The sequence below is a fragment of the Gopherus evgoodei genome, chromosome 1 (assembly GCF_007399415.2).
Source record: "Gopherus evgoodei ecotype Sinaloan lineage chromosome 1, rGopEvg1_v1.p, whole genome shotgun sequence".
NCBI lineage: Eukaryota > Metazoa > Chordata > Testudines > Testudinidae > Gopherus > Gopherus evgoodei.
In genome coordinates this window covers 273,779,659-273,803,108 of record NC_044322.1, presented here as the reverse complement: position 1 = coordinate 273,803,108, position 23,450 = coordinate 273,779,659, and the positions used below count along the sequence as shown (strand labels likewise).

The 23,450-nt window shown below is 46.7% G+C and overlaps 1 protein-coding gene across 1 annotated transcript; it reads left to right on the top strand.

Annotated features, from left to right (window-relative positions):
- Positions 1-1,675: 1,675 nt before the first annotated feature.
- Positions 1,676-22,782, top strand: LOC115643679 (cytochrome P450 2D14-like). The gene is made up of 9 exons (XM_030547700.1): positions 1,676-2,014; positions 6,565-6,736; positions 8,495-8,647; positions 11,164-11,324; positions 11,452-11,625; positions 13,692-13,833; positions 15,799-15,986; positions 16,979-17,120; positions 21,769-22,782. Exons 1-9 carry the CDS (start codon positions 1,802-1,804, stop codon positions 21,945-21,947), a joined length of 1,524 nt encoding a protein of 507 aa, XP_030403560.1. The 5' UTR covers positions 1,676-1,801; the 3' UTR covers positions 21,948-22,782.
- Positions 22,783-23,450: the final 668 nt, after the last annotated feature.

Genomic DNA, 23,450 nt, shown 5'->3' with positions numbered 1-23,450 from the left:
TAGATACTTTTCTGTCTTAATGTAACGTGCTTGGATGCTCTGCAAGAACGAGGCCCACACACACTGTGAGTTATTTGGCTTTAATGAAGGTAATGTGACACATTCGCAACGGGGACCCTGGGCATTGCTGTCACTTTGGCGGGGAACCCAGCACTGAAGCTCAGCTCAGCCTGGGTCGGAGTCCAAAGGCGGGACCTGGAGCATACAGCTATATATACACAATACAAAAGCAACGTATACATATGCAAAAAGGGACTTTCCACAAGCTATGCCCGCCCTTTGGCCTAAGGCCATACAAACTGGTTTCAACCAGTTATAAAAAAAGCAAGTTATAACTGGCAGGCCGTGTCCTACAATGACCGGCCACTTAGCAAGCAGGGGCTTTCCACAAGGCCGCCGAGAAAGCGGAGATACCCTAGCTAGGCCGTGACACAGTCTTCCGCAGTCCCCTACACTTGTAGAGTAAATTTCCCCCAAAACCCTTCCAGTATCTTACAGCCAGGCTTGGTTGTGATCTTCCATGAGACAAGCCATGCTGCCAGCTTGTCTCCTCAGTGGAAAGATGCAGAGGATGTGTCTCTGTGCCCTCAGTATTACCCCCCAGTCCACTGTCCTTCCTTGTAAACTGGTTGCTGCTCAGCACCCATGGGTGTTTTTTTCCTGAGTGCTCCTTTCTTGTCAATTTCACTATCTCTTGATTAGCGTTTGGCTCAGTCTGAGGCTAGGGCTCCACTGGGGCATAGCCACTACACAATACACACCTGATCAGGTGGAGAGAGAGAAGCATCTGTCACCTCCTCCCTGAGAGTGTTCAGTAGCTGGTTCTCTCTTCAATTCTATGTAAAAATCGTCCAATAAGAAAGAGAAGGACTCAGATCTAGTTAAACCCATTTTAAGCAATCTCTGGGGGGCTCAGCAAAAACTGGTTACTAACCAACCAAGTGAGGAGAAACGGTGAAGGTAGGGTGACCAGATAGCAAGTGTGAAAAATTTGGATGGTGAGGGGGGAAGGTAGTAGGAGCCTATATAAGAAAAAGCCCTGAATATCAGGATTGTCCCTATAAAATGGGGAGATGCAGGACCGGCGCTAGGGGTTTTAGTGCCATAGGCGCACGGCAATTTCGCTGCCCCGCACGCTGGTCCAGCGGCTCCGCTGGAGCTGCCGCAGTCATGCCTGCGGGAGGTTCTCCGGAGCCGCGCGAGCAGCCGACTGTCCGTCCGCAGCCACAACTGCGGCAGCTCCACCAGAGCCGCCTGCCGCCCCTCCGGCAAAATGCCGCCCACCAATAATCCTGGCGCCCTAGGCGATTGCCTCGGCCGCCTAAATGGAAGCGCTGGCCCTGGGGACATGTAGTCACTCTAGGAGAGGATTGCTACTTCTGAATACAAGGGGCAATTCGACCCCTAGGATAGACTCATGCTTGCATATGGACTTAACCTTACAGCTCACACAGGCTCCAGGGGCTTCTTTCTCCCTCATGTTACGTACCGCAGATGCTGGAAATGGAGCTATGGCCTATCCCTTTTACAGGGGCTGGGCCACCCTTCATGACCACTCCCCTGCAAGTTTGTATTATCTAGGCAGAGGAGGGGCTACAGAGAAATTCTGGCCAAGCAGCTCCAAGCTGTGACTTTGGCCAGAGGGGGACGGGTGTCTGAGAAATAAACAGAGAGAGAAGGGGAATGAGTGGAGGAAACTAGGGAGACAGAAATAGCAAAGAGTGAGAGAACAGGAGCAGGGAAAAGAGGCAGGGGTGAGAGTTAAAAACACGGAGGGGGGGTGTCAAAGGGGAGAACGACCATGGAGCTGCTCCTGTGGCTCTGGTCCCAGCTTCGATCCTGCGGGAACAACCTCCCAGCACTGGGCATAGCACTCACAGTCTTCGCTCTGCTATTTGATTTCCTGAAGCGCAGGAAGAGCTGGAGTCGCTACCCACCAGGGCCGACCTCTCTGCCTTTCATAGGGACCATGTTGCAGATCGATTTCCACAACCCGCACCTCTCCTTTACCCAGGTCAGTGCCAGAGGAGCTGGAGAGCACAGCTAGGGTGACCAGATAGCAAGTGTGAAAAATCGGGACGGGGTGGGGGGGAATTGGTGTCTATGTAAGACAAAACTCTGGGTATCAGGACTGTCCCTATAAAATCAGGACATCTGGTCACCCTGAGCACAGCGTGCTGTGGAACAGAGTTGGTGTGGGCTGGTGGTTCGTTAATCCAGCTGGTGTGGGCTGGAGGGGTTATTTTACAAGCAGGGGCTTTTCCAACACAGTAACAGTCAGTCCCCCTAGGGGAGGAGGGGCTCTAACGCTCTGTGATTATCTGCTGTGGCTTTGCTCTGGCTCTAGGGTCCAGAGGGCAACATTCCACTCCCAAGTCCAGTAGAATTCTCTGCAAATATGATAGCGCTGGAGGAGATGATCCCCACTGCGCATGCGCACATGCCATATCCACAGGGGAACACCCAGACGCAGTGACTCAGCAAAAGTGAACAAACCTGTAATCTCCAGCTATACAAGTGTAGGATGTGCTTGCTGGCTGTGTCTGCGCTAACAAGAGCACACACCACCGCTGCAGGATTAGTTGTTGCAAGTGCATGCTTTGTCCTGTCTCCAAGGAAACTACTGATGTAGCTTGAGGCAACTAAATCATATTATGTTTTGTGATTGTAGTTGCCAAACTCCAGAGGCCCCTTTTCTAGGCTGGCACCTTTCAACACTGCAGTCAAGGGAAACTGGGTCTGGTTCTTGTTTTCACCATGTGGTAGGAAGAGTTTTTGAATTTCCAGATCAAATCGGATGACGACAATGCTGCCAACAACACTTTTGCCCTGTAGCTGTTTTAACTCCACCTTTTTAGTAACAACATTTATTCCGTTTTCTCTCCCTTTTCCATTTCACACAATTTCATTTTCCTTTCTAGCATTTCTCACAGAACAGAAACGAAAACAGCTCCTTTTACTTACAGAATCATAGAAATCAAAGATAGAAATGGCCTATTCTTATCCACCCCTCTAACTTCTAGCGGTATGCCCCACAGGGCTTTATCTAGTTTTAGTTCCCAGCAATGAGGCTTTCATCACTTCCCCTAGGAAACTATTCCCCAGTCTGATGCACCTCTTGCTGAGGGTTTGTTTCTTGGTGTCCAGAGTAAATTCTCCATTTCTTAGTCTCAATCCATTACTCCTTCACCCAAACCTAAACAATTTCCCTCCATCCTTTACATTTTTATCTTTCAAATACTTGCAGGCAGAATCATAGTCCCCTTCCTTAGATATTTGACCTGTTTATATATTTATGTCATTTTAGCTTTCCTCATGAATCAGCCCATCCAGCTCCCTAATCTCTTTTGTGGCTTTTCTCTGAATTCTCTTTTTAATAAGTATCTTTCTGGTAATGAGGTGAATGCCCAGAATGTAAGGCACTGTTACAGACACATGTTCGCCAGTGCCTTATAGAAAAGGACTCTCATCTGCTTGTCACACAGTGCCTCTTTGTGTGTCATCAGCATCACTGGCTGATGCCCACGTGGCTTTGAGGAAAGTTACTGTAGAAAAGCTGGAACACGATGCATTGGTTTCTTGTGTTTTTCACATACACATAAAACAACTACTTGTGGTTTTTCTCTCCCTAAATTCTTGGCCCAGAAGGGCATTTTCTCCCACGTGTGGGTTCAATCCTCAAAAAATCCCACAAATAGCTGAAAATAGGTTAAATTTTGGACCTAAACTATTTGATGATGGCTTTGAATTGTTCTGCTTTGTGCTCTGCAATGCCTGTCTGTCACCAGGGTACAGTGGCCCTGGTGCTCGCTTACATCGGGCACACTCTGTGCTGGTGGAGTGGTGCAAAGTAGCCTCAAAGCCAGTGTAGCCAGCCACAGCGTGTTCAGCCAAGACAGAGGGATAATCCAACAACAATTCCTACACGATGCTTTCCTGTAGCCAAGGGGCACGGGCCAGGGTTCCCCTGTACCCTGCAGAATCCCAGCTGCTTTAACTGCCTCTCATGGCCAGTGAAAACTGCCACAATTTAGAAAGGCCTTCAGGCTAATCTAAATTACTGCAGGGGAGTGGAATGGGACTGGCGCACATGATCAGGAGAGTCCAGAGGTATCTAAAAGAACTTTGCACTACCCTCTCCTGCGTTGCACCAGACAACTGTTAGCTGCAGGAAAGGATCAAGGTTAGTAATTACCAAACTCAGTTTTGCAGCCAAGAATGTCATTCTCAATGAAGTTAACTTGGTTTGCCTTGGTCTAAGACCTGAAAGTTGTTGGGCACTAGCTGAAAACCTGCAATTCCATAGGTGCTCCCTCCTCAAGTTTCCCTGAGTGTGGAAAAAGGGCAGGACTTTTATGCTTCCCCTTTCCAGGCATGTCTGGTCTACACACAGTTTTTGTATCGATTTAATGATTTCAGTCAGGGATGTGATTTTTTTCCCTACCAAAATAGTTGAATCACAGCTGCATTCGGGCACTAATCAACACAAAAACCTTTCCCGTTATCTGAGTGTTATTGCCATCTGCCGTAATGCTCAGAACAGCGTTGGCTAGGATGCCATCATAGTCGCATGTCATAGCTGCAATAAGCCATCTTCTGGCTAATGTTTTTGGGGTAATGAACCACCCACATAGCTTAAGAGATGGGCAAAGAAACGATCATGCTGTTGGGAGGGGCTCAAGAGTGTGAGTGCCTGTCTCAGGGCAGACTGCTAAGCAGGGCAGATACCCCAAACTGTGGTGTGTTATGTAAGCAGATTGCACCAAGCCAGTATCTAATGTGAACTCCTGACCAGGAGTGCTGGAACCTCGGTAGAAGTGTATGGGATGGCATGAGGCTCTGCCCCCGCTGTGGCCCTACCTCTCTTCTCCTCATCCCCTGAGGCCCTGCCCTCTTTGTGCCTCCACCCCCTCCTCCTTCTCTTTTCCCTGAGGCCCTGCCGCCAGGCCAGGCTGGAAGCCCAAGCCTGGCTGTGGTAAGAGCCACCCAGGAAACCCGGGCCACTGTGGGGAGCGCACCCCTGACCCTCCCGCCATTCCAGCTCCCCTGCTCCTGTATCACTGTAACAGGCTTACCATGGAGTCTCAGACAGTCCCCTTAGAATCTCCAGCCTATCTTGCCACCCAGATGAACTGGACTTACTGATAAATGGTCACCAAAAAAATCACACCACATTCAGGTTATTCCTGTCACTTACCCCAGATCAGTTGGTACCCTAGATCTTACAGGAAAGACAACACCTGTAGCCAATCCTGTAATAAATGATCTGAAGGTTTGTTAACTAGGAAAAAGAAATGACAGAGTTATTTGCAGGTTCAAGCAAGCAAAGCTATACTCGCAAATAAGTTATCATCTAAATCTAAGAGTGACTGAGTTGCAGTGATGTGTCTATTCAAAGAGTCTTTCAGGGCGGACCCAGCAGGCAGCCCTGGGGATCTCTAGCCATGTGGCAGTTCAGATAGCCAAACAGATGGAAAAATTTCCTGTGACTTTGTTTTATTTCCTTCATTCGGCCTCCAAGTCCACAGAACAAGCCTCCTTGCACATGGCATTTCCAAGGTGGGATAGGGCCGGGCCGTTAGCCAATCCTTTGTATTGCAATGTTCCTTGACCCAGCTGATTTTGACAGTCCTTCTCGATGTGGGGAGGGAGGATTCCTGTGCCTGGGTTCACAATTCCAGAGCAGCCATTTGCTAAGTTATAAAGCAAAACTTATATATTTTATTATGGTGCGGAACACAGGCATTGCAAGTGAGATTAACGCCTGCAGCAACTCAAAAGCATTTCACAGAGTCTAAACACTAAATTCATTCTTGTAAGACTAATACCTATTTTGAGTAAACTAACATACAGGTGAACTGGTCTGGTCTCCAGCAATGAGTTTGTTAGTTCTTAGCTAATGTCTGCAACTTGAGCAAGAACTGGCACCTCATTTGCCAGCTTCACCGAAAACGCCCCCCTCCCCACAATCCCTTTTGTCAATAATTTTATTTTTTGTGTATCTGTAGCCAGCACTACTATACCTTCTGTGATAAGATCAGATTTCATAAACTAAGCAAGGTTGGGCCTGGTCAGTACTTGAATGAGATATCTCCTTGCAAAGCCATGTGCTGCAGGAATTAGTGCAGAAGGCTCTCTGTGTTGGTGGTTAAAACAGTGCCACACCATGGTTTTAAGGAACAATGTACGCTTGGGTCTGTTATCTTTGAAGACACCAAAAGAGGTCCTGACTGCTGGTATTAGTTAACGAGCCCACGACACTTTCACAAGGTCCCTGGTCAAATTTCAGCTTGGTTAGTTACGTTCTGTTGACATAAACTCTTCCTGCACCATCAGCTGACAATGGTTGCATTCTTCTCTCCCTGTGTAAGTGGCTGTGTAGTACTGCTGTGAGTTGTTCCACTCCAGAAGTGGCTGCACATCCATGATGAGCTAACAAGCCCAACAGAGTGCTCTGAGATCCTTCTAAGTTAGAGAGAGTACAGAAATGCAAGACGATTTTTTCAGGCTTACTTTCCAGCGTGACTTCCAACAATATGTTTTTCCTCTTTCTTTTCTTGGCAGCTGAGTAAAAAATATGGAAATGTCTTTAGCCTTCAGAACTGCTGGAGTAATCTGATAGTAGTGAATGGATTCAAAGCTGTAAAAGAAGCATTGGTCCAGAAATCAGAAGACTTTGCTGACCGACCATACTTTTCTATATATGAGCACTTGGGTTACGGAGAGAATGCCGAAGGCAAGTGCCTTGGACACTAACATAGTTTTCTGGCAGTGTTGCAGGGGGACTGGCTGGGTTTATCATTTGAGCTCCAGGAGAGGTTGAAGGGGACTTGGGAAGTGAGCTCTTTCCCTCTCTTGTCCCTCTGCTGGTGTTGCTTTTCCTGGAGTCTTCCCCTGACACTACCTCTCGAGAGGAAGAAATCAGGTTAGATCAAAATGGGGACTCTCCTTCCCAACTGCAGCGCTGCAACAACTACCAAGACATGGCCATTCTGAAATGTTCTGTAGAAGGTACATGGTAATCAATACCAATTGACAGCCATTGTCAGAACTGGCAGTTTCCTAACCCTCACCATATGTATGTACCTTCCTTGGCTTGTAAAAGAAATAACCTCCTTCTGAGGAACCTCCAGGACCTAAGAGTGAAAGTGGGGGAAGGCAGAAAGAAATGCAACTTAAAAGGGAGGCTTGTTGGGTTGGAATCATCTGAGGTTATCCCAAAGCACTAACATAACAAAGATTAGATCTGGAAAAATATCTATAGATTCACATATTCTCAACCATGAGCAGCGTATCAGCCCCCCATTGGGGAGACTAGTCCCCTGCCCTGCCCTGCCCCAAGCCCCTATTGTGGCCGGAGAAGCCTCGCCCAAGCCACCACCGGCCTGAGCCACCCCAAGCTCAGGCTGGCTGGAGGAGCTCTGAGTCCTCCCACTGGCGCAGGACCATGGTGGGGAGTATTAGCAGAGGTTTGGGGAGGCTTAGCCTCAGGACCGGTGCAAGGAAGTTGCGCCCTAGGCGAAACTTCCACCTTGCACAGCCCCCAGCTAACCCTGCCCCTCCATGGCAGCTAACCCTGCCTGGGGAGACCTTCTGTGGAAACTAAGCCTGCCTGAGTAGCCCACCCCAGCTCACCTTGGCTCCGCCTCCTCCACTGAGCACGTCAGCGCTGCTCTAATTCTCCTTCCCGCCCAGGCTTGCAGCGCTGATTGGAGAAGACCAAAGAGCTGGGCTGTGTGCTCAGTGGAGGAGGCAAAGTGGAGGTAACCTGGGGCAGGGAGCTGTTCTCCTGTGCCTCCCCCCCCGCGTTATTGCAGGCAACCCTCTTCGCATGCCCTACCACCCAGCTCACCTCCACCTCCTTGCCTGAGGGGGCTTTTAGGCGCCCCCAACCACAAGGTGCCCTAGGTGGCCGCCTAGTTTGCCTAAATGGTTGCACCGGCCCTGCTTAGCCTCCCACAACCTCCATTACACACCGCCTGTGTTCTCAGCCTCACCCTGGCCCATACTCTGGCCAATGCAGGGATGCTCCCTGTAATATGTTCTTCAGTGCTTTGTCCAATCCAATTTTAAATGGCTTGTGATGGGGCATCCATTAATTCCTTTGAGAGACTATTGAGTAGTTTAGTAGATCTCATCACTGGGAAATGTTTTCTGACATCCAATCTGAGGCTCACACCCTTAGAATATAGCATGGCTTAGCTCCATTGACTACATCAGGTTATACCAGCTGCAGATCTGGACCTGAATTTCATGCCCTTCCTCCTAGCTATATCTTGGAGCTCCCTGAATAATCCCTCTCCTTCTGCACTAACCACCTACACCTCTGAAGATGCAATAATAGCTCCCATTAGTTGCCTTTGGCCAAGCTACATTTAGTTTCTTTTATCCTTCCTCAGAAGCCATTCCCCCCAGCCCTATTTTGTTGCTGTGCAGTGAATGTTGGACGGTGCTTCCCAGAGGTGATTGTCTCTTGTTTATTAATATTTTCCAGGGGTGGCAGTTGCAAGATATGGTCAGGCCTGGAAGGAGCAAAGGAGATTTGCACTCTCCACCTTGAGGAACTTTGGGATGGGAAAGAGATCCCTAGAGCAGCGTGTGACCGAGGAAGCTGGATTTCTGTGCTCTGCAATCTGTTCTGAAAAAGGTTTGTGGCATCAAGGGAGATGGGGCAGGGGACCAGTATAACTTCCATATATAAAGAAATGAAAGGATAATATGATAGCCTGACAGATGTTTTAACATGAGAGTTTGTGATGGGAAGTTAAAAAAAAACAACAAAAAAAAACCAGCCAAACAACTCAACATCTCCAATTGAATGTGCAAGGGGAATTTTAGGTTGGTAGAATGTTATTACCTCAGCTGGAATTTGGTGGAGGCATCAACATTAAAACACTTCCAAAATATGCCATGAAGTCTTTAAGGACATCACTTTTATGCCTCAACTTAAAAATGTCTGTAGCAGCCCAGTATCATCTGTCTGTACACAGCAGGCACAGGTTCAGTACTGAGGCAGAGATGAGTACTGTTACCAGCCCACAGTTCTCTGTTACTCACACTCTAGGGGCACCCACTTTATCCAGTTCTTAGGGTGTCATAAACAGATATCTAAGGGTTAATGTGTCTTACACCTGGAAAGGAGTAACCTGAAACACCTGACCAGAGGACCAATCAGGAAACAAGACTTTTTCAAATCTGGGTGGAGGGAAGTTTGTGTCTGAGTTCTTTGTTCTAGTGTTCTGCCTGTACTCTCTCTCTCGGCTATGAGAGGATTTCTGTCTCCTGTTTTTCTAATCTTCTGTTTCCAAGTTGTAAGTACAAAGATAGGGTTTTTTTTTTGTATTTACATGTGTGCAGTTGCTGGAGTGCTTTGAATTGTATTCTTTTTGAATAAGGCTGTTTATTCAATATTCTTTTAAGCAATTGACCCTGTATTTGTCACCTTAATACAGAGAGACCATTTTTATGTATTTTTCTTTCTTTTTACATAAAGCTTTCTTTTTAAGACCTGTTGGAGTTTTTCTTTAGAGGGGAACTCCAGGGAATTGAGTCTGTAGCTCACCAGGGAATTGGTGGGAGGAAGGAGTCAGGGGGGAAAATCTGTGTGTGTTAGATTTACTAGCCTGACTTTGCATTCCCTCTGGGTGAAGGAGGGGGGTGGGCAGGGAGCTTGGCTCTCTCTTGCTTGTGTTTTCCAGGACTGGAAATAGAGAGGGTGGAATCCCTCTGTTTAGATTCACGGAGCTTGCTTCTGTGTATCTCTCCAGGAACCCAGGGAGGGAACACCTGGAAGGGAGAAGGGAAGGGAAATGGTTTATTCCCCTTTGTTGTGAGACTCAAGGAATTTGGGTCTTGTGGTCCCCAGGGAAGGTTTTTGGGGGGACCAGAGTGCCCCAAAACACTCTAATTTTTTGGGTGGTGACAGCTTTACAAGGTCCAAGCTGGTAACTAAGCTTGGAGGTTTTCATGCTAACTCCCATATTTTGGACGCTAAAGTCCAAATCTGGGAACAGGTTATGACATAGGGCTCAAGATGTAACCCTCTTAATTTAGACACCCACCCGTACCCTATTCCTAGGGCTCAGGGCATACTGTTTGTGGGTTTGCAAGACCTTTTACCAGCAAAAGAGCCTTACACAGTAATAACCTCTATTTATTAACAATTACCAAGCAGAATACATGTACTATGCATACACTGCTATGCTCACCAGTCCTGGTCAGGCAGGAGGACTTTCCCTGTTGGCCATACAAGGGCAATCTCGTCTGGATTGTGGTTGCTGCATGTCAGGGTTGTGCAGAGGATTCTTTGCAGCTTTGATCTTAGACTATGTCTTAGCGGTGAGTTCTTCTTCTTCCAAGTCTTTCCTCCTCCTAATCCTTCTGTTCCTTCTCTGCTGGTCTCCCTCTTGGAACCCACTTTATATAGTGAAACTTGAGTCCCGCTTAGCTATATTAACCAATCATTTTACTAACCAATTCAAACATATTGTAACAAAATTCTCTAACCAATCAGACCCCTCCACCTTCACTAATTTACACCTAGTAAAATAATTATGTAACAGAGAAAAACAAAGAACCAGACAGAGATCATCCAGACAAACAATAGAGAAGTGGGGACATAAAGATAAAACAAGAAAGAAATGAGGATTTGACAACCACAACTAGTGATAAGTGATTTCATGCCAGACAGGACGCTATCAGACTAAGTTTTCTTTAACCATCTTAAGATCTGTTTTTTTTTAATCTGGCGATAGTGGGTGGTATTAGGACAGGAATGCCTTTTTAACAACCCAATGTTAATTATTTTAATGTATTTTAGATGGAATGTGAGGATGTGACTTCTTAGCTAATGGCGGCTGCATCCTAATATGGGTGCAGACAAAAGCCTTCAGTCAGTTCACTGACTGAATCTGCAGCACAAACCTGAAATTGTTAAGTTTTCTATGGTGGTCTCTCTTCCAAATATTGACCAGGCCCAACCCTGTTAGTATGTGACGCATCTTTAACTTCTCCATGTTACATGAGCATGGATTTTAATTGGTTTATTCGTAAGCAGTTTTGAAAGGTTAGAGGTTCTTGCTCAGTATGTTCCATGCAGCGAGGGGCAGGCTACAGTGATGTTGTGCCTCCTAATGTCTTTGGTTGGTCCTGTATGTTTTTCAGGTCGTCCTTTTGATCCACATTTTCTTATAAACAACGCAGTTAGCAATGTGATCTGCTCCCTCGTCTATGGCGAGCGCTTTGACTATGACAATAAGAAATTTCAGAGGTTGCTGCATTTGGTTGAACAGGCCTTTAACGAAGAAGCTGGATTCCTGCCCCAGGTAACTCAGCACGTATGATTTGGTCGGTAAAAAGCTGCCATTTGATTGATCAGTAAGATTGTAGTTTAGTGATTCTTTTCTGGGAGTCATGGCCTGTGGTTTTCTCTCTCTCACTGTGTTATCTTAGCTCCTTGTCGTAGTACCTTGGCTGCTGCTCATCCCTGGAGTGCCACAGAGAGTCTTCCGATCCCAAAAGGAGGTCCTGGACTTCACAGATGAGCTTGTGAAGGAGCACAGGACGACCTGGAATCCTACCGAAAAGAGAGATTTCACTGATGCTTTTCTACAGGAGATAGAGAAGGTAGGAGGAGAACAGCAGGTGTAGATCTCATTGGCTCCGTGAAGATATTAGTGACGGGAACACTCCCTGTTAGCTTCCCTTGTCCCTCGTTGTAAAGTTTACAAGCAAAATCCTTTTGCTAATAGAACTGCTATGAACAGCTCACTGTTCTATTTCTTCTGGTTTTCCCTTATCTAGTGAGTCTAATGAGTTCATGCTCAGAAATCAGCTGAAGAACAGGCTGATAGCTGGAACTTTGTACTGAGGCAGTGCCCCACTCTAGTGGGTGCTGTACCTGGGTCCTTAGCTCTCTTGGCCGTGGAACAGCCCTGACATAAGCCGACCATGTACCGTTTAGAGACACTTCTTAATAGTTTTGGCAAAGGTCATAGTGAAGACTTCCTTCATCCTTCCAAGTCACAGCTTCATTCAAAGGCAGGCTGCTGGGAATTCCTGGCTGGAAAAATGTTCCAGAACTAAAACCTGATCTGTTTTTGTATCTTTCTAGAACAGCTGGTTGCAAAATTGAAACAATGGAACATGTCGTTTTTGACAGAATTTCATGTAGAAAAAATCAAAATGCAACATTTTGATAGGCTTGAAACATTCTGTTTTGAGGTTGTCAGAACAGCACATTTCAATTTTTCATTTATTTTATGGTTTGTTTTATTTTATAGTATTTTTAAAATGTTGATTAACCTGAAACCTTTTTTAAAAAGCTTTCATTTTGTGGGAAGTTTCTAAATGTCAACTTCATGTTCTGAATCGCAAACAAAGCAAATTACATTTTAATTGGCTTTTAAATAGCATATTAGTTATTGCCCATGTTAAGTCTATGTCGAAATTTATACAATTGCTCTGAGAAAATCTAGATAAGAAACCCTTATGGTACTACATGGAATTTCTGACCTGATCCAGTGTGAGTGATCACACTAACCTCTTGTAGTTGCAGAGGCACAAATCTCTAAGACTGACTGGAGACCCTCCCTTAACTCTGGTGGTAAGAGACTGTGCGCAGAGTTTCCAGTGTGTATGCTGAGTGTACTGAGCAGCATCAGCCAGTGTGAGTCTGCCGTGCCTGGGTACTCCTCCTCCACCACCATAAGCTCTTTCAGGTGCCTTAGTGGTGCTGGAAGTGGAACTGGTCACAACCCCTGGCTTGAATTAGTAATAACAAAGACCAAATACATGGTTTCTGTCATGAGCGCCCCCACTATAAAAATTATTCCAGCAGCCCTGGACTTGGATGGGTCAGAAAGTGCTGCTGAAATGTCCACCAGCGCCTCATGGAAACTCTGCCCCATTCCTGACACAGGCGGGACAGCGCAAGGAAGAAAAGTTCTTGAAAAGGGGCTTCTTCCGTGTTGCTCAGCAGGCAGTTTTTACAGGCTGGTCAAAGTTCCTGTAATGTGCAGGGTGGGCAGTAAAGCTTTCCCATAGTCAGGGCTAAAGCGGCCACATTCTGGGAGGATGTTAGGGAGTCTGGAATATGGTTGGTTTGACTCGGCTCTGTCTGCTACAGTGTGGATGCCAGAGGTTCACGCCTGTCCTAGAATATTCTTAATCTAGGGTTGACAATCAGCGTAGACTTCTGCAGGGTAGGTCGATAATTGTTTGTTAAGGTCCAAATTTCTTGGTCAGGGTATAGGCAAGGTCCCAACTGCAGAGAAAAATAAACAATAATAATAAGTAAATTAAAAGATTTCAGGGTCTGTTCAAAAGCATCTACCAGTCCAGATTCGGCCTGCCATCCACCTACTGACTCCCCCAATGTAGATGCTCAAGCACTGGGTTCTCTAACGCAGTGTGAAGAAAAATATAGAAGACGTACCCTGTGTTTTTGGAGCAGAAGGTCCTGAATTTTATTCCTGATGAAGTCTATGATGTGTGGGACAAATTATTACTTTGAAATGTGTGCAGCCAAGGAGCCTTTACAGCGTGTGTTGTCATATGCACGTGTTATGCTGCACTCTGCAAACAATTCAACCTTTCAGTCTGTGAATATGAATTACCACTATCTACCCATCTGCTCCTCTCTCCTCAACAAAAATCTAAGGTCAAATCACGCTCTCTTTTGTTCCCTTCAGGCCAAAGAGCATGCGGGGAGCAGTTTCAATGACAACAACCTTCGTTTGGTAACAGTTGACTTGTTTACCGCTGGCACTGAGACCACCTCCACCACCCTGCGCTGGGCATTGCTGTACATGCTTCTCCATCCTGACATCCAGTGTAAGCAAGAGGACTGGTGGAGATGTGACCGGTCCTCCCAACCCTGCATCTTCCACTGAGATAGGGTGACCAGATCGCAAGAGTGAAATGCCACACAGCTTCCCTGGATCCACTGTTTCCAGATCCCCCCTACAACCCTTCTACCACAAATGCACAGTGCTGTGCACACACACCCTGCCCAGTGCCCCGCTGCCCACAGCCCCACCACAGCTGCCCAGCACCCCACACAGAACCCCCCACTCGGTACTTTCCCAATACACAGATTTCCCCTCCCTCCCTTTTCTCCTCCCTCCCAGTGCCCTTCCCCACAGCACCACCACCACAACTACACAATGCCCCACACAGACCTGCACTGCCCAGTGCCCTGACACACACAAACCTCCCCCACTGCGCAGCGTCCTCCACACCCTCACAGCCCAGCACCCCCCACACACCGCCCAGACACTCACACCATCACACCCTGCCCCCTTCCCTGGTGACACTCACCAGCCCTGTTTCTGGCTCCTAGGGTCATAGCAGCGAGAAGGGTCTCCAGACTCTCCATGTGCTGCACCCGCCACAAGCGTGAGCTCTATGGCTCCCATTGGCTGGGAAAAGCGCCAATGGGAGCTGCTGGACCTGCAGAGCCGGGCTTGCAGGCACCGGCAGCATGCAGAGGCGCTCCCTCCCCACCCTAAGAGTCTGAGGGACCTGCCAGGGGGTGAGGTGCGGAGTCCTAGTGGTGCTCACTTGGGATGGCTCCCGGCCCGGGAAGCATCCACCAAGCTGGTCCCTCTGGCTCCTAGGGTTATGGGTCGGGTCGGGTGGAGGGGGGGCAGAGGGCTCTCTGCCCACTCCCTGTGCCTGTAAGCCCCACCCCTGCAGCATGTGGTGCTCCTGCCGGTGGGTGGGCGCCGGGAGCTCGCCCAAGAAGCAGTGCTGAATGATGTAAGCTTGGGATGCGGAACAAGTCCCCTAAAATCGGGACACCCCCAATAATATTGGGACGTCTGGTCACCCTACACTGAAAACTTCTTAGCATCTGCTGTCACCTTTGTGTTCTGGGCATATGAAGCTGCCATAGCAGCAGTCACAGCAGTGATTGGGGAAATAATTCCACTGGAAAACTCTCAGAGAGGGAGAGCAAAGAGCTGTGGCAAGGGAGAAGGGAGAGAGAGAGCTCCTGATAAAGATTTCAGCGTCAGAAGTAGCGCTCACCATTTTTCTTCATGACAAGGGCACTCTGAGACCCTCGTAGCTACTTGGTAACTCTTCCTTCTCTTAGGGTCTCCATAGGGATAAATGCTAACCTGCTTAAATGTGCTAACGCTGGAGGCACAAGTGGGTCAAATACAGTATGAAGAAGGTGGGATGTCTCTAACAATAAGCTTATTAGCCCATAGCACAGAGGATGACTGTGTGAGTTGGGCTGAGAAACCGAAAATGAGTGTGCTCTCCTTCAGCGCCTAATTCTGCATTCCTCTCTTTACCACTGTTTATGAGGCTCACTTTGCCCCTCGCCCCCAACCAGCTAAACTCTGCCTCCCTTGCACTCTCGCTTTCAGGTGCTTTCAACAAACATACAAGACCTGATTGCGAGATCAGGAATTAGCAGTTGGGAAGCAGAGCAGTGCATGTCTGGGGTATCAAAGAGGCTTTCTGGTTGTGTGGAGGTGAGAGAAATCAGAAGTTGGTCCACGACCTCTCCCCACTACTGGATATCGTTCCTGACCCTTGAACAAGTGCCCCTGACACCAGCCACCTCCCAGACACTTAGAGCATGACTCACTTGTAAACTGCTCAGTGATTGATAGGAAGGTGGCTAACAAACTCACAGAATATAAACCCAGCACTGTACAAAAAGACAGACAAGCCCTGCCCCCCAGTGTTTAAAGCTTAAGGGTAAATCTGCAGGTTCCCCATTTCTACAGTGTTGATGTACATCATTATGTTATATTGAGGAGGATGTAAAGTGTCTTCTTCCAGGTAAAGTCCATGAAGAAATTGATAAGGTGATTGGCAGGGACAGGTCACCCCAGATGGAGGACCAAGCGAACATGCCTTATACCAATGCTGTGATCCATGAAATTCAACGTTATGGGGATATCGCTCCTGTTGGATTGCCTCACATGACATACCGGGACACCGAGCTCCAAGGTTTCTTCATTCCAAAGGTATTTGTGGCCAGCAGGGGATGCAGACATCATCTCCCCTTGCAGACTTATGTCCTGAAGCTGCACACATTCCACATGTGAATCTCCCCAAGGTTCCATGCAAAGGAGGGTGGAGTACCAGGCTCTGAATCACACAACCATTGGCGAGTTATCAAATGTGCAGTTTTGAAAGAGCTTGAGGCTCAGAGACAGCCTTGTTTATGTGGTTAGCTCCATCTTCAACAGGCCTTCGAATATCTGAAAAAACAACGAATTGAGCTAAAACACAACTAAGGACTGCAATCATTACAAGGGAGACTGTAAGTTTGTCTTGGGCACCTTATAACATTCAGTACATCTGCTTGAAGGTGGAGAAAGGTAATGCTGATTAACTGTATAGAAACTACCTGCTAGGTCAAGAGTTCAAATCCAGAACAGTAGCTGTTCAGAGGCCACTGTGCATCTCAGTCCAGTTCCAAGTGGAGAAGAGACAATGATGGGCAATTATTGCCTTCCTTGGTGACAGTCTCACCGGAGAGACCAAAGCCAAACAATACAAAACTCCACTTTTGCCCTTAGAAGAAACTTCTCTAGCTCAGGTCAATGGCATGTGAGAGGGGAAAGATCTCGCCTTTTCTGTGAAGACAATGAGAATTGTAGTTCAGAGTCTCTCAATCAGAACACTCTTACCAGAGCTAAAAGTGGGGAGTAGAAGCAATTTTCATCCCATAAAGCTCAGTAGACCCTGAAAACACCACTTGCATACTCTTAGTCTAAATGTACAAGGACGACAGGCTTCAGAACATACGCTGTGCACTGGCTAGGGCCCTGAAAGCGTCCCACTCCACTGTGCTATAAGATTATGCAATTAGGTACCTGAGAGAGGTTCTGTGCCTTCCTCTGAAGCATCCTACAATGGCCACTACTTGAGATGGGATATTGAATGCAGAGGGACTGTCCTGTTCTGATGTGACAATTCTTACATACTCTGTTTCTTCTCTGGGGTGGATCAGGGAACGACAGTCATCACTAATTTGTCTTCGGTGCTGAAGGATGAAACGGTTTGGGAGAAGCCGCACCAGTTCTACCCGGAGCACTTCCTGGATGCAGCTGGGCAGTTTGTGAAGCGAGAGGCCTTCCTGCCTTTCTCAGCAGGTAAATCCAAGGGGAAGAGCAGCTGGGAGAGGCCGTCCCTCTGGAAATGAGGTACAGTGCATGAGATGTGACCCACTACTGTTATGGGACAGTGAGTCTCCTCTAAAGCAAGATGTCCCTCTCATCATGAGAGCAGCTTCCTCATGTGGAAGATCAGTGCAATCTGTGCTGAGCTGGGCCTGTTCTACAGTGCCCTGGTGGTACCAGTATACGCAACCTCTGCATAATAACTCCCTCTCTCTATTTCTCCAGTGCAGAAACTCTGTCCTTGAACTACAGTATTTAGGGTCAAGCCTTGAGAGTCTGAGCAGCTTGTCCCAGACGCCTATGTAAACCACTCGGCCAAAGGGAAGCAGCCCTGTATTCTATATTCTGCAGTAAGCTGGGCAACCCGCACCATAATTAATTCATTGCTCATCTTCTACAGCTGTAGTTATTTAAATAGAAGATCAACTTATTAAAAATCAATTCCAATTGTTTATGTAACAAACCCACCTACCTAATCCCTGAGGAACGAGGAACTGCTAGTTAAGGAGGACCTCCGTCCCTAAAGCCAATACACCCATCCGTCACGTTAGGCTCTGTTCTTCATTAGCAGGCTGCATCTCCCCAGAGAAATTACTTCATACTCCATTAGACACAAGGACATACTGAATGCAACACATTAATCGCTTCTGCACTGTAACCGAAAACCTTAACTACAAGCCCAGGAATCTGTTTAGAAACCGTATGCACACAGGTGAGGTGTGTGTTATTGGGAAAAGGATGGGATCATAGTTAGGGATTTCTGATAAAGCATGATCAAAATTGTTGTGTGCCACGTATTTCTTTATCAGTTGCAAGGCACCCTGATCAAAGGAAGGCCTTTGTTACTGGAGGCCCTGGGACCACTGCAGTGAGGTATATGGATCAGTAGGGGATAAAGGGGAGATGGATGTTTCCAGTTTCCTGTATACTCCCAACTCATCAGAGAGATGGGAAGAGGGAAATACTGATTCTCTGATACACACCAAAGGAGGCCAGCTGTGGCTGGTGGAGGGGCTGTAGAGTCTGTCCTAACTCCTTTGGTCACCACATTCACAGCAGAGGGATTTCTGAACTGGTGGGGCACTGCCTCTGCCAGGCATGTACCAGTGCAGCCCAGGAGTTCTAGCAGTGGGAAACACGAGGGCTTAGACAGATGGGTCTGTGAACTGAGCAGTTATAGCTTCGCCATGGCACCTTTCCCAGTGACTGGATCACCTTCAAAAATCCATGAACACTTAACACGGTGGTTGGTGCTTTCTAGGTTTGTTTCAATGCAGCCAACCGGTTCAGTTACAGAGAGGGGTTGAGGTCCCATCAAAGGAAAAAAATGTGTCACAAATGTAATTAGGCAGCTTCTAACGCATTTCCAGAATACTCTGCAGTACTAGGAGAGAGGGGGAGAGGTTCTCTCTGTACTAAGCTGAGCTAGGTATTGGCTCAGCGGGTACATCTACACTTCAGACTGGGGGTGTATGTTCCGGGTTGGGTACGCATACCCACGCTAACTCGCCAATAGCACGTAGGAGTGTAACCACTGTAGCGTGAGCAACGGAAGGGGCTGGTCACCCTGAGGATGATCCTGTGCAAGATGGTAGGTACCTACTCAGGTGGCTAACCCCTCCCGCCGCTTGTGCCCCCATGGCTACACTTTGCTTTTTAGCACACTAGCTAGCTCAGAGTTAGTGGAGGCACGTCTCCTCGAGCTGGAGATTACACCTTCCAGCTCAAAGTGTGGACGTACCCCTGGTTAAAAGCCAGTTTTGTTTTTCGTTTTATGATTTGAGTTTAGTCTGTAAACAGGTAATTGAGCAGCCACCCTCCATTTGTGCCAAATTGCAGTGCAATCAGTCTTCCCTGCACTTTGTCAGTGCCTGCCTTTCACTCTGTGTGGAGCAGTGGTTCCTAAAATATGGCTCCCAACCCCAAATGGGGCAGTGCCATCAGCACATGGGATCGTGGCAATCCTTTGTGTGCAGAGGATGCTATTTTGCTCTGACCTCGCACGCACCATATGTACGAGGATACACTGGGCAGAGGACAGTTTTGTAGAGCAAAAAGACATCCTCCACATGCGGGGAGCTTCCACTTACGGGGTGTCTGAGATCATGCTGTGCAGAGGAACCCGTTTTGCTCCTCCATGTTTTCTGGGATTCTGGATGAAAATATTTCCTTCAAACGGGGTCACTTGGGAAAAAAATTGGGACCTGCTGGTCTAGAGCCTCACATAATTCAAGAATGGATTTTTGTTACCTAGCTCTGTATTTATACCTTAGCAGCACAAAGCACAACACTCTACCTTTCCTATTTGCTCCACAGCCACACTAGATAATAGGGTTGCCCCATTCCAACGTGAATGGCTAGTAAGGTGTCGTGAGATAAGAGGCAAGGTTCTCTCATGGATTGGTAACTGTCTGAAAGGAAATAAAGGGTAGGAATAAATGGTCAGTTTTCAGAATGGAGAGAGGTAAATAGTGGTGTCTCCCCAGGGGTCTGTATGGGGACCAGTACTGTTCAAGATATTCATAAATGATGTGGTAAAAGGGGTAAACAGTGAGGTGGCAAAATTTGCAGATGATACAAAACTACTCAAGATAGTTAAGTCCGAGGCAGACTGTGAAGAGCTACAAAAGGATCTCTCAGAACTGGGTGACTGGGCAACAAAATGGCAGATGAAATTTAATGTTGATAAATGTGAAGTAATGCACATTGGAAAACATAATCCCAACTATACATATCAAATGATGGGGTCTAAATTAGCTGTTACCACTCCAGAAAGATCTTGGAGTCATTGTGGATAGTTCTCTGAAAACTTCCACTCAATGTTCTGTGGCAGTCAGAAAAAACCAACAGAATGTTGGGAATCATTAAGAAAGGAATAGATAACAAGACAGAAAATCTCATATTGGCTTTGCATAAATCCATGGTACGCCCAAATCTTGAATACTGCGGAGAGATGTGGTCACCTCATCTCAGAAAAACTATATTGGAATTGGAAAAGGTTCAGAAAAGGTCAACAAAATTATTAGGGGTATGGAACGGTTTCCATATGAGGAGAGATTAATAAGACTGGGACTTTTCATTTTGGAAAAGACACGATTAAGGGGGGATATGATTGAGGTCTATAAAATCATGGCTGTGTGGAGAAAGTAAAAAAGGAAGTGTTATTTACTCCTTCTCATAACACAAGTACTAGGGGTCACCAAATGAAATTAATAGGCAGCAGGTTTAAAGCAAACCAAAGGAAGTATTTATTCGCATAATGCACAGTCAAGCTGTGGAACTGTTTGCCAGAGGACGTTGTGAAGGCCAAGACTAGAACAGGGTTCAAAAAAGAACTGGCTAAATTCATGGAGGATAAGTCTATTAATGGCTGTTATTCAGGATGGGCAGGGATGGTGTCTCTAGCCTCTGTTTGCCAGAAGCTGAGAATAGGCAACAGGGAATGGAGCACTTGATGATTACCTTTTCTATTCATTCCCTCTGGGGCACCTGGCATTGGCCACCATTGGAAGATGGGATGCTGGGCTAGATAGACCTTTGGTCTCAACCACTATGGCTGTTCTTATGTTTGTCAAATTTTTGGGCCCTGGGGACATTCCATTTGGAAGTAGAAATTGGTGGAGTCAGGTATTTTCTTGGATGCCATCTTGTTTGTTTATAAGGAACGTACAAAGTCCTGCTCCTCTGAACTCAGGAGGAACCCATAATAAAAGGAGCAGTTTCATAGCTTATGGCCCAAAGTCTCTTTTGCCAACAAACCCAAAAGCTTTTTTCCTAGGGTCTCACTGCACTCACAGGCTATTCCTGCTTGTCCCTCTTGCTTTTGTCTCTGCCTCTCTCTGTTTTTGTCTCTTCTCAGTTTCTGTGTGTTCTCTAGTTTACTACATACTTCAAAGAGAAATGAAGACAATGCTATTACTACATTCACAGTTCATTTATATGTTAACATCTCCTTTTGATCTCTGACTAAACAGAATACAGCTATAGACAGGAACCATTCACTTACATTGTTAGAGGTTGACTATATATACATATAAATTCACAAAACCACAATCATTATGTACTACTATGTTTCTGAAGGTTGAATCTGGGTCAGTTAGATGGCTAGTTGTGTAACACTTTCTGGGCCTGTGTTGCACAAGGTTTCACCCAGCTCCTAACATGGTCTCCGTAACTCATTAACTTCAGGTATCAGCTCATAGACTTCAAAATTATATTTTACTATCTAACCTGCTGAGGATTTAGCCTGTGTATTAGTGTGTCTGACCTTTCTGAGTCAGGCTAATGAGGCAGTAATTCTCCTCTCCAGATCAACTGACAGAGGCCTTGGTTTTATGATTTCCACTGAAGCTTCTGGTGCTGGCCACAATCAGACACAGGGAATTGGATTAAACAGAACATTGATTGGTCTGGAGAAGTATTTCCTCGTTGTTCCTGTTCACACAGGGTCTGGGAATATGGAGACTCACCATCTGCTGCATATGGGGGCAGATTCTGTGCTCACTCCAACCTGTGGGTGTGCAGTAAGGGTCTTACTCCTTCAGTGACTAGTTATTTACATGTGGTGTTGTATCTTCCTCCTCTCTACCTCCTCCCTCTTTTCTCGCTCCCACACTTGCAGGTCGCCGTGTTTGCCTGGGGGAACAACTGGCCAGGATGGAGCTCTTCCTCTTCTTCACCAGCCTCCTGCAGCATTTCACCTTCCGTCTCCCTGAGGGCCAGGCCAGGCCTCGAGAGGTTGCACGCTTTGCCACGACACGCAGCCCACACCCCTACCAGATCCAGGCTGTCCCAAGATAAGTGCAGTGTTTTGCAAAGTCCTCCTCATATATTTAGGAAGGCGGTTGTGCTTAACTGAAAGATGCTCCTACTCTAGCAGGAGAGATTCCCCCCTCGGCATAGTTAATCCACTTCCCTGAGAGGCGATAGCTGTGTTGGTGGGAGAAGCTGTCCTGCTGACATAGCGCTGTCTATGCGGGGCGGGGGGTTAGATCAGTGTAACTATGGTGCTCAGGGATGTGGATTTTTCACACTCCTGAGCAGTGTAGTTATACCTATATAGGCCTGTAGTGTAGACCTGGCCTTAGTGTTGTGTCTGCTTCATTCTTTACCAGACTCTCCTTGAGATCAAATGATGCTATCAGCACTATTGGCTGTTTACCCGTCAGCACTGTGTAGATCCCTGTCACGTGTCGGTAGACACAGCAAATGTGTAACAGAATGCTAAAGATTGTGTGTTTACATGCAGGTATCAAGAGCCTGGCAGACTTGTCAGTGTAACACACAATATGAGTTTATTGCAGCTGTTGAAATGGGAAACTCGGTGCTCTGAGCCAGCAGAGTGTGGTTTGGTTTTCTAGCACTGTTCCTGGGTATTCCCTTCAGGGCCAGGCCAATGCCTTCTCTGAGAAGTGATTTTGAAGTATGCACCTCTACCTCGATATTACGCTATGTCTGTACACAACATCTTCCTTCCTCCATTACATACGTTCCTTTCACTTTCAGCCCAGAAAAGTGTTAAGAGGTTTCTATTCCAAAGAAACGGTGTTATGTCAGAGCAGCGGTAGGCAACCTATGGCAAGTGTGCTGAAGGCGGCACACAAGCTGATTTTCAGTGGCACTCACACTGCCCGGGTCCTGGCCACTGGTCCAGGGGGCTCTGCATTTTAATTTAATTTTAAATGAAACTTCTTAAATATTTTTAAAACCTTATTTACTTTACATACAAGAATAGTTTAGTTGTATATTATAGAGTTATAGAAAGAGACCCTCTACAAACGTTAAAATGTATGACTGGCACGCAAAACCTTAAGTTAGAGTGAATAAATGAAGACTCTGCACAGCACTTCTGAAAGGTTGCTGACCCCTGTCTTAGAGTCAAGCGACTATAGGAGGAATTGCCACTAAACGGTCTCAAAGCATTGTGTTTTGTGCATGATAACCCTGTAATTTGCCCTTGCAAAGAATTGTTATAATTTGTGTATTGTATACAAAATAGTAAAATTATGTGAATAAAAAGAGGAATCTTTTATTCTTTAATGTTTATTACTTCCTGTCTCTTTAGTTCTTGAAAATTACTTGCCTGTGGCGCCTCATCTCAAGTACACACTCTACGTTACTGTCAGAAAGGAGACCTGGGCTGCGTGACTAGACGTCAAGGGATGAGGGTGTGGTTATTTTGCTTGGGGAATTGCAGAGTGAATTATGATGTAAGGTAGGGAGCAGATCACATTCGCTGTTGGCTAGATTATGAATAGTTCAGACAAAAAAGTTGTTTTTAACCTAAAAGCCTCTTGTTCCCAA

Excerpts from the sequence above, each read along its gene's own strand:
- LOC115643679 (XM_030547700.1), top strand. The coding sequence starts at position 1,802 with ATGGAGCTGCTCCTGTGGCTCTGGTCCCAGCTTCGATCCTGCGGGAAC. Across the intron at positions 6,737-8,494 it reads TTACGGAGAGAATGCCGAAG|GGGTGGCAGTTGCAAGATAT; the intron begins GCAAGTGCCTTG and ends AATATTTTCCAG. Across the intron at positions 8,648-11,163 it reads TGCAATCTGTTCTGAAAAAG|GTCGTCCTTTTGATCCACAT; the intron begins GTTTGTGGCATC and ends TATGTTTTTCAG.